The sequence below is a fragment of the Astyanax mexicanus genome, chromosome 10 (genome assembly GCF_023375975.1).
Source record: "Astyanax mexicanus isolate ESR-SI-001 chromosome 10, AstMex3_surface, whole genome shotgun sequence".
Classification (NCBI taxonomy): domain Eukaryota; kingdom Metazoa; phylum Chordata; class Actinopteri; order Characiformes; family Acestrorhamphidae; genus Astyanax; species Astyanax mexicanus.
Window position 1 is genome coordinate 10,418,343 of NC_064417.1, and position 10,423 is coordinate 10,428,765.

A 10,423-nucleotide genomic window follows, 5' to 3' on the forward strand; every position below is an offset into this window, starting at 1 on the left:
ACTGAACTGCTAAAGAGTAAATGGGTGTGGCTAAACTGCTGGAGGTTAAATGGGTTGGGTTAAAGTGCTGACGGGTTAATGGGTGGGATTAAACTGATGTAGGTTGAATGGGTAGGGCTTAACTGCTGTGAATGGGTGGGGTTAAAGTGCTAAAGAGTGATGGGTAGGGCTAAACTGCTGTGAATGGGTGGGGTTAAACTGCTAGAGTGAATGGGTAGGGCTAAACTGCTGTGAATGGGTGGGGTTAAAGTGCTAAAGAGTGAATGGGTAGGGCTAAACTGCTGTGAATGGGTGGGGTTAAAGTGCTAAAGGGTAAATGGGTAGGGCTAAACTGCTGTGAATGGGTGGGGTTAAACTGCTAGAGTGAATGGGTAGGGCTAAACTGCTGTGAATGGGTGGGGTTAAACTGCTAGAGTGAATGGGTAGGGCTAAACTGCTGTGAATGGGTGGGGTTAAAGTGCTAAAGGGTGAATGGGTAGGGCTAAACTGCTGTGAATGGGTGGGGTTAAAGTGCTAAAGAGTGAATGGGTAGGGCTAAACTGCTGTGAATGGGTGGGGTTAAAGTGCTAAAGAGTGAATGGGTAGGGCTAAACTGCTGTGAATGGGTGGGGTTAAAGTGCTAAAGAGTGAATGGGTAGGGCTAAACTGCTGTGAATGGGTGGGGTTAAAGTGCTAAAGAGTGAATGGGTAGGGCTAAACTGCTAAAGGGTGAATGGGTAGGGCTAAACTGCTGTAGGCTGTATAGGTGGGCATTAAGTGCTAAAGTAAATATAAAAAAGTAGTTATTTTAGTAGTTTAATTTTCACATTAACTATACAGTACCAGTTTTTTTATTTAATGTATTTTCTACTTTGTAGATTAATATTAAAGATTAATACATAAGAAATTACAAAAAAAGTTTTTGTTCTCCACCATTTTCTGACATAAACACAATTAAGATGATGATTTGGGATGAGCTGGAGCACAGTGTGAAGGAAAAGCAGCAACTATTGTTCAGCACTTCCAGGAACTCCTTCAAGACGCTGAAAACATTATTCCAGATGACTCTACTTCATGAAGCCATTGAGAAAATATCAAGAAATATCAAATCTGTCATCAAAGCTTATTGCTACTAAGAAGAAGCTAAATGATAAAACATCTTTTGGTTTGTATAACACTTTTTGTTAACAAAATAATTCCACGTGTTACTGTATAGCTTTAATGTCTTCCATAGTAAAATTGTTAAAACAAAATTCATAAAAAGAAAGAAAACTGTATATGGAGTTTGACCAGGGTTGCACACCATTGTGCGCATTGCTGTAGAACAAATGTGAAGTATTTACTCCGCAGCGTAAAGAGAAGAATGTGTTTAGGATGATGGAGAACACGCTGTTTACAGTACATTATCCTGCATTAGGCTGTGGTGAGTCAGCTGGGTCGTGTGCAGGTGAATATGAAGTCAGGATCATCACTAATTTACTTTCAGACTCCGTCTGCTGACGTAGAGCCGTGAAGAGCCGCATAAAGGCAGCGGAGCAGAGGAGCTGCTCACACTCTTCCACCCAGGGCACAGGCTCTCGCTCTCTCTCTCTCTCTCACACACACACACACACACCGAGCTATTCTCCAAACAAGCAGCTAAAAACACTCAGGGTGAGTTCACCTTCCTTTCTTTCTCTCCTTTAACTCTTCTGTTTTTGAGTTTCTGTTTCTAGCAGCAGTTTGTTTTATTGCTACCTTTTGCCTTGACATAAAATGATGTTTCTTAAAAAATATGCCTTAGAATTTCAAATTTCCAATTTCTTTAAATACTCTATTTTTTAAATGCAAAAAATATATATTATGTATATTTGGATTTTTAAATAAAAAATCTAAAATAATATAATATAATAAAACTATAAAAATATATATATAAAACATCTAAAAATGAAAATAGTTTTCTTACATTATTGGCAACTATCAAAATTAACATTTTCTTGCCATAAATTAACATTCACCTGTCCAGTTTTCTACATTATATTAACAGTCAGTCAGGTCAGTTATTAGTTCCTCTACTCCATTTGTTCACAAATTATTAAATAATTTGACAGTTTCTCTTTTTGCCGTGTAAAACAGAACGTAGGGAATGTAGTAACAAATTTATTAAAAAATGATTAAGCATTTTTGAGATTCTGGACTTCTGAAATATCTACAAAAATTGTTTCTCAAAATAAGACGTTTTTTTATATAATACTTCTCTGTTGAAAATCCTCAGTACCTAAAATGAACATTTTCTTGCCATATTAATCAAAGTTACATATCATGATTATAACATTCTGAATTAGTGTCTTAGAATTACTTATTTCTACAAAATGTGATTTTCTATAAAATAATCATTCCTACTTTGATGAAGGGTAATGATATTTTTTAAATAATTGCATTTCCTCAAAATATCAGCTTTATACCCTTAACGAATAAACCATTTACCAAATACTTTACTTGGTATACTGAATTAATGACATCTATCAAAATTATTTTTTTGTTTAATCAAATATTCCTAAAATCTTGAAGTCAAATATTTCTTATGGGTATCTCGAAATATTTGACATTTTAACTTATTTTGACACGTGTCTTAAAGTAGTGACTAATTTCCTGACTGTTTTAGTTTTAACCAAAATATTGTACCTTATATTGTGAAGGAAATGACTTAATTTACTGGAAATGATTACTTTTCCTGATAATTTGATTTACTTTCACAAAAGATGTCACTATTTACACACAGTAAGATTCATTTGAGACAGTAAAATAAAAAAAAAAAATGAGAGTGTTATTTGCTGCTTTGCAGATGCAGAAGTGTGTTGGTGTAGTCTGTGTGTCCCTCATTCTGTGTGCTGTCCTCTCAGAGACTCTGGGCATGGTGATCGCGGTAAGTATAATATTCATTTTTATTTAAAAGCATTGTTTATCATTTTTACAATAAGTAAGGCTTTAAGCAGCACTACTTTCTTTTCAATATTACAAGGAAAGTATGCTGCTACTAAATTTTCTTAGGGAAATTGAAGTGGATATTCAGAAAGACAAATAAATAATCAAATGTTTGTGGACATCTCTTTCATTAATTGTGTTCAGCTACATGAATGTGCACCCATTTCTGACTTAGATGTGCAAATACACTCTGTAGATTGCAATTGCCAATCGAACAGGATCCTCTGGAGCAGATAATAATGAATCTGTATTGAGAGGTGTAGCAGTAGAACTATGTTGATGGTGTTGCTCCATCCAGTACTTTTGGGATGATTTGGGAAGTTAGGGTTATGATCATCCAACATGTTAACCTCATTTTGCTCTTGTCACTGACTGCAATCAAATCCTCACAGCAATGCTCCAGGTAGACAGAGTTTCCATGAGAGTAGAAACAGTTACTGCAGGACTAACTTTTTTAACCCTTAATTTCACAAGAAACAGTTAATGAGGAGGTGATTTTTTCTATATGGTGTAAATAGAGAAAGAGGTGGTGCAGATGCTTCTGTCTAATTATCTGTCTCTTCATTTCTATAACTGTGTATATCTGTATTCTAGTTCTGCCTCTGTATTCACCTCTGATCTGTACCTTTTTTGTGTTTTCCTGCTCTAATGCATCCATTAGAACCTAATGCTTTAATGATTTATTTATCTGCGTGTATGATTTAAAGTGTCCATTTATCTGTCTATTAAATCCTCTACTCGTTTTGTTTTTCCTGTTATGAGAGACACATTTTAACCTCATATAGAGTGTTGATGTGTTTAAGTGGTTGCCTGTGTGGTTGAATGTGGGTGTTAGAGTAAAAACAGTATAATAAATAATACCTGGTTTGGTAACTCTGGTTTGAACTGTTCTTTAAGTAATATGTACTGACCCGTAAGTGCCACCTCCTTCCTCCACCCCAGGCAAAAGAAAAGCGCGGCTGGACGCTGAACAGTGCTGGATACCTGCTGGGCCCGCGTAAGTCTCTTTCTTTCTCTCTCACGCACTCACACTCACCTGCCTGGTTTTCTACATTATATTAACAGTTAGTCAGGTCAGTTATCAGTTCCTGTACTCCATTTGTTTACTAATTATTAAATATTTTTGACGTGTTTAAAAATAACGGAGGAAATGTAGTAACAAATTGATTAAAAATGATTAAGCATTTTTGAGATTGCTTCAAGAACATAATAAAATAAGTTAATAATAATTTTTTTTTTTTTAAACCTGTATGTTAGGACTCCTACAGATCTTTATTAGTTTGGTAAATAGATGAGGTTTAGAACACAGTTTGACTTACTTACACGTACTTCTGAACAGAGCTGAACTCTTGAGTAACCAGAACTACTTTCACCTCGGCACATTGTGTGGTATCACTCCACATGCTGTGCTCCTGTTTAAATACCACTACACATCATGAATACAATAATGTAGCTTTAGTTTAATGTCTGTCCATTTTACTGAATTATTAAAAACAGTTTGCATAGCATTTCACTTGATTTTGGCAAACTAATATTTGAGCATGTACTATCCTAGCATTTCTTCTGAAGAAATTGATCAGTTTGATCAATGAATGTTTTTTTTTTGCCAAAGTGTTTAATCTGATTATATTCTGAGAGCAGTCCCAAAATACACTGCATGGACAAAAGTATTGGGACACCTATAGGAGATTTAATAACATCCCATGTTATTAAATGTGTTGGTCCCTGTCAGCAGAGTTTTATGCACTATAGTGATTAAGAGGTGTGTTCCAATACTTCTGTCTTTGTACTGTAGTAAATATCAAGACAATATTTAAGATAATAGTTTGTGATAAGATATTAAAACACAATAGAGTGGTTTTCACAGGGTGTTCCTGTGTGGAGTAGTTGTGTAAGCTCAGGTAAAATTCCCTCATCCGTGTGTTTCAGGTCGTATTGATCATCTTATACAGATAAAGGATGCTCCCAGTGCAAGGGGGAGAGAAGAGCTGCTTGGTGAATGTAAGATAGCTCCTGCAGGCTGCTCACGTCAACACAGGGAATTGCTCTGTGCTGTACTGCTCTGTGTGTTTGTACTGTCAGCAGATAGCCAGCAAATAAAAACCTCTGTATTGGAGGAGATGTACAACTTGAGGGACACAAAATAGTTTGGGAAAGAAAATCAAAAGAACAATCTTACCTTTACTTCAAATGACATGTCTAAAGTTAGATTCTTTTTTAGCTTTTGCACTGGGGCTACAAGGCAAATGTAGTTAACAAGCAGTGAATACTGTTGCACACAGGCACTAGCTTGTTGATAACTGCCTTAAATCATGACATTCTCTGAAGTAATCTCTGTATATCAATTAACCCTAGTAATCTCTGTATATCAATTAACCCTAGTAATCTCTGTATATCAATTAACCCTAGTAATCTCTGTATATCAGGTTTCTGATATAGATGTGGTTCAGATGTCATTAGCTACATTAGCCTTGTAGTTTCAGTGTAAAACTAAAGATCTTGGCTGACTGACTACATCTGGAGTAAGGAAGGAATTTGGGTCAGTTTTGGGGATGCACTGGCATATCGGAATTATGTCTATTAGCAGATAGTTGCTTAAAAACTAATGATTTGTGCAATGCCTGAAGCTGGTGTGTGTTCGCTGATCTCAAAAGAACAGTGTTTAGGTAATAATGCACTAAAATACCTGCAATTTACTTTTTTTACTGCATTTGTAACCTCAAGTAATAAATGTATTACTTCTCTGTAAATCTGATCCAGGTACACTTTAGAAATGTAAGTGTATCTCCAACCACAGATACACACATCAACAATACCAATATTGGCACAGAATTCGCATATCGGTGCATCCCTGTAAACTTCATTTCTCAACAAACTATTTCTTTAAACAAATAAGTTAACATACAGGGTAGCTACATCTCCATAACAATAATAATGAAAGTGATTAAATTATCATAAAATCTAATATGTTGTTTTATACATAAACAGTGCATAAAAAGGACTTTAATCAGTGACCTAATTAAGCTGCATTATTGTGTCTAAACCACACAGCAGATCAGAGCCTTTGCTGTGAAATAAAACATGACTAAATTAACTAGTGTTTTAGTTTAAAGAAAAAAAAGGTTCAAACAGATATTCAGTCAGAGTAAAGAACCATTTTTTGTTTTGTTGAATTGCTGTAGATCTATATAGAACTTTTTTTAATGTTTTAAGTTAAACCCCTTTGAGCTAAACTAATTGTAGTAATAATGTAAATAAAATACTCACACAAAAACAACAGAAGTCAGAAATTAATTACAGAAATTATTAAATTTTTATGTTTGGTTTCTGTTGCTGCTTAAAGTCCCTAATAGTGCAGAAACCTAAGGCCTTTACAGCCCGGTGTGTGTTTGTGTGTGAGTGTGTTTAAGCAGCTCTTCAGGAAACAAGTCCTACCTCCTCCAGCTTTCCTTTGCCTGTGTGTGTCTGTTTTTGGCCGTGTTGTGAGATCCCACCATCGTATCTACCTGCCTTTCCTCAGGTTGCTCCCTCTCTTTGTCTGAACTCTGCGCTCCTCTGCCTCTGTGTATCTGCAAAAACTGGTGACAAGCAAACTAAAAGCAATTCCATGACTGAAGCCCTGCAGGTTGCTCTTCTGCCCAGAGCAGGTGCACACACATTTAGGATGATGCACCTCAGTGGGTTCCCAAGTGGGTGCCAAGTCACAGCTCCTGTTATGTCACAAAGGGCTGTAATGCGTGTTTTTGAGTGTTTGTGTGTGTGTGTGTGTGTGTGTGTGTGTGTTTTAACACGTGTTTGTGCAGATAAACTGGATTATTTGTGGTTGTGCTTTGTGATCAGATGCCATTGACAGTCACCGGCCGCTCAGCGACAAACATGGCCTAGCAGGAAAAAGGGACATGGAGGACGACTTCAAATCAGGTAGGTACACACACACACACACACACACACACACGGTATACAGGTGGAATGCAAAATGAGTAGTTCACCCAGAAACTCTTGTTGATGTTGTAGGGTGGGCTTGTCCAGCCAATGAATTGAATCCAAGTTGGCCAAAGTTACTCACTATGTCAAAATTCTGAATGTAAACAAATTCTATATATGGGACTTAGATTTCACATTTGTCCACACTTTTTAGAAACAGTTTTTATTTTTACTGAATGTAACATTATAGACAGATTTATTGATGTGTAGCACTGACAGCTTTTGAGTACAAAAGCTCTCCCTTGTGGAACATCATCAGGCTGCTAAATGTGAGTGGGTGCGTGAGGTTTTCCACGTTTAATCAAATATTTATGTTTTAATATCTTTAAGTCAGTTGTTTGTTTGCATTTTAAGGAAACCTAGAACATTTTCACTAAAATTAATCTGATTTATAATTGTTTCTTCAACATTTAGATAAAAAGAGGAAACACTGTAATGTTTGTCTGGTCTATGCTTTGTAGCCTGTTAGCCTGTAGTATAAGTATGTGAGCCGGAGTCCATTAATTTTTACATAACATCAAAAAATTAAAAAACTGTGAACCATTTCCTGCTTCAGCAACAGACATGACAACCATTCTGACTAATTAAAGCTGTAATTTTTCAAGAAAGCTTTTAGAACATTTTAAAACACAGTAGGTCACTCTGAGCATATTCATACATGAAACTTCTTCTACCCATATTGCATGCATTTGCCAATAATTAAAACGAAAATATTAAACCGAGTAAATAGGCCTGGACAATAATTCGATAACGGTATTTATCGCGATAAGAAATGTTTCAATAACGGTGATATCATTTTTGTGTCATATCGATATGTATTATTTACAGAAACACGGCTCAGCTGCGCTCCCTTCGGCCCCTAAAATCTCTCGCGCTGAAACTCGCGCTGAAAATCTCTCGTGCTGAAATCTCTCGCACTGAAAATCTCTCGCGCTGAAGCTCGGCCGCGCTCCGGTCAGCATCTAAAATCTCTCGCGCTGAAACTCGGCCGCGCTCCGGTCAGCGCTCCGGTCAGCATCTAAAACCTCTCGCGCTGAAATCTCTCGCGCTGAAGCTCGGCCGCGGTCCGGTCAGCATCTAAAATCTCTCGCGCTGAAACTCGGCCGCGCTCCGGTCAGCATCTAAAACCTCTCGCGCTGAAATCTCTCGCGCTGAAACTCGGCCGCGCTCCGGTCAGCATCTAAAACCTCTCGCGCTGAAACTCGCGCTGAAATCTCTCGCGCTGAAGCTCGGCCGCGCTCTGGTCAGCATCTAAAACCTCTCGCGCTGAAATCTCTCGCGCTGAAACTCGGCCGCGCTCCGGTCAGCATCTAAAACCTCTCGCGCTGAAACTCGCGCTGAAATCTCTCGCGCTGAAGCTCGGCCGCGCTCCGGTCAGCATCTAAAATCTCTCGCGCTGAAACTCGGCCGCGCTCCGGTCAGCGCTCCGGTCAGCATCTAAAATCTCTCGCGCTGAAACTCGGCCGCGCTCCGGTCAGCGCTCCGGTCAGCATCTAAAATCTCTCGCGCTGAAACTCGGCCGCGCTCCGGTCAGCATCTAAAACCTCTCGCGCTGAAACTCGGCCGCGCTCCGGTCAGCGCTCCGGTCAGCATCTAAAATCTCTCGCGCTGAAACTCGGCCGCGCTCCGGTCAGCATCTAAAATCTCTCGCGCTGAAACTCGCGCTGAAATCTCTCGCGCTGAAGCTCGGCCGCGGTCCGGTCAGCATCTAAAATCTCTCGCGCTGAAACTCGGCCGCGCTCCGGTCAGCATCTAAAATCTCTCGCGCTGAAACTCGGCCGCGCTCCGGTCAGCATCTAAAATCTCTCGCGCTGAAACTCGGCCGCGCTCCGGTCAGCATCTAAAACCTCTCGCGCTGAAATCTCTCGCGCTGAAGCTCGGCCGCGGTCCGGTCAGTATCTAAAATCTCTCGCGCTGAAACTCGGCCGCGCTCCGGTCAGCATCTAAAACCTCTCGCGCTGAAACTTGCACTGAAATCTCTCACGCTGAAACTCGGCCGCGCTCCGGTCAGCATCTAAAATCTCTCGCGCTGAAACTCGGCCGCGCTCCGGTCAGCATCTAAAATCTCCTTTTAGAATCTCCTAAATTTCTTTATTCTGGCTGAAACACTTTTGTAGTTTATGTTATATCTAAGTTATTTATAGTTATAAAAGCCTACAGGTTTGCTTATTTGACTGTGATATCATGTTCCTTTTATGTATATAAAGGCTTTTTTTCCTTATCCTGGTTGAAGCACTTTTGTTTTGATCTGTTAAATTTGTTTACGGAAGAATAAGAAGCTTTGCCTCTGTTGTAAATGTAAAGTTATTTATATTGGTAATATGTACAGTACAGGCCAAAAGTTTGGACATACCTTCTTATTCAATGCGTTTTCTTTATTTTAATGACTCTTTCATTTCATGACGCATTGAATAAGAAGGTGTGTCCAAACCTTTGGCTTGTACTGTATATAGGTTATAGGCTTGTGTTTGACAGAGATGTCATGTTTTTATTTTGCTATAAGTGATTAAAAGTGATCATTGGTTTATTTTGACCATTTTTTATTTCTAAAGTATTATATAGTTTTTGTGAAAGGAGGCTTTAAAGACTTAAGTTTTTCTTAGGCCTTCAAAATATTTATGTCGATATCGAAATTATATCGTATCGACCGAAATTATGGAATATATCGTGATATAAATTTTGGCCATATCGTCCAGCACTATGAGTAAAAGATGTAGTGAATGTGATCCTCTTTATGTTCTCAGGAGCTCTGAGGATAACAGACGAAGACACCATCCACACCATTATAGACTTCCTAACATACCTTAGGTTGAAAGGTGAGTGTGATGCAGAATCTTTTTATTAAGCTCACATTAAAGCATCATTATGTAGGAATTGGGAGTTTTTCCACGTCTGGCCTCCTTTTAGAGATGTAGGAGGAGTGTAATTAACTTTTAGACCACTGCTGTTAAAGCAAATTGTACGCCCCTTTGAGAACCTTTCAAAGAGATCTGTACATGCACAATCATGTCAATCAGTCAATGAAGCAGATGGATAAATGCTTTATCCTATATTTTTGTTTCTGCAGAAGTGGGAGCCCTGGATAATCTGCCTTCTTCCCTCACATCAGAGGAGCTGAGTCAGCCTTAACTCAAAACCTCACATTTCTCTGACCTCTGCCGTCCGAACACTATAATCTTCTGAATGAATGCCACTTTGTCCTTAGTCTTTCACTGTATCTTTTGCTTCTCTTTCAAGACAAAAGCTGAACGGTAACTTGAATGGTTGATTGAAGAACGTGTCACAAATAAAAGTTGTAAATGGCTTTTGACTGACTCTGATTGTATTATATTACACTTATACGTTCACTTTCGATATCTTTTAATGAGATGACGCATGCATCGAAGAATATGTTTACAGCTCTACTCCTTTTGCTTGGCTTCTGATATTCTTACCCATCCCTAGCTTACTCATTTGTGTATTATTATTCTGTCTCACATGCAGGTTTTATATATGA

At 38.5% G+C, this 10,423-nt stretch overlaps 1 protein-coding gene across 2 annotated transcripts; it reads left to right on the forward strand.

The window, feature by feature from the left end:
- Positions 1 to 773: 773 nt before the first annotated feature.
- On the forward strand, positions 774 to 10,231 carry gal (galanin/GMAP prepropeptide). Of its 2 annotated transcripts, XM_022683947.2 has the most exons (7): positions 774 to 1,632; positions 2,804 to 2,884; positions 3,886 to 3,940; positions 4,873 to 4,944; positions 6,784 to 6,864; positions 9,672 to 9,743; positions 9,995 to 10,231. In XM_022683947.2, exons 2-7 carry the CDS (start codon positions 2,804 to 2,806, stop codon positions 10,054 to 10,056), a joined length of 423 nt encoding a protein of 140 aa, XP_022539668.1. In that variant the 5' UTR covers positions 774 to 1,632; the 3' UTR covers positions 10,057 to 10,231. The 2 variants fall into 2 exon arrangements, with proteins under 2 accessions (XP_022539668.1, XP_022539670.1); XM_022683949.2 differs by lacking the exon at positions 4,873 to 4,944 and having other exon boundaries at positions 1,199 to 1,632.
- Positions 10,232 to 10,423: the final 192 nt, after the last annotated feature.

What these genes read in the sequence shown, in the direction of transcription:
- gal (XM_022683947.2), top strand. Translation starts at nt 2,804, where the DNA reads ATGCAGAAGTGTGTTGGTGTAGTCTGTGTGTCCCTCATTCTGTGTGCT. An exon ending in CTCTGGGCATGGTGATCGCG is followed by an intron (nt 2,885 to 3,885) that starts GTAAGTATAATA and finishes CCTCCACCCCAG; the next exon opens with GCAAAAGAAAAGCGCGGCTG. An exon ending in TGGATACCTGCTGGGCCCGC is followed by an intron (nt 3,941 to 4,872) that starts GTAAGTCTCTTT and finishes CGTGTGTTTCAG; the next exon opens with GTCGTATTGATCATCTTATA.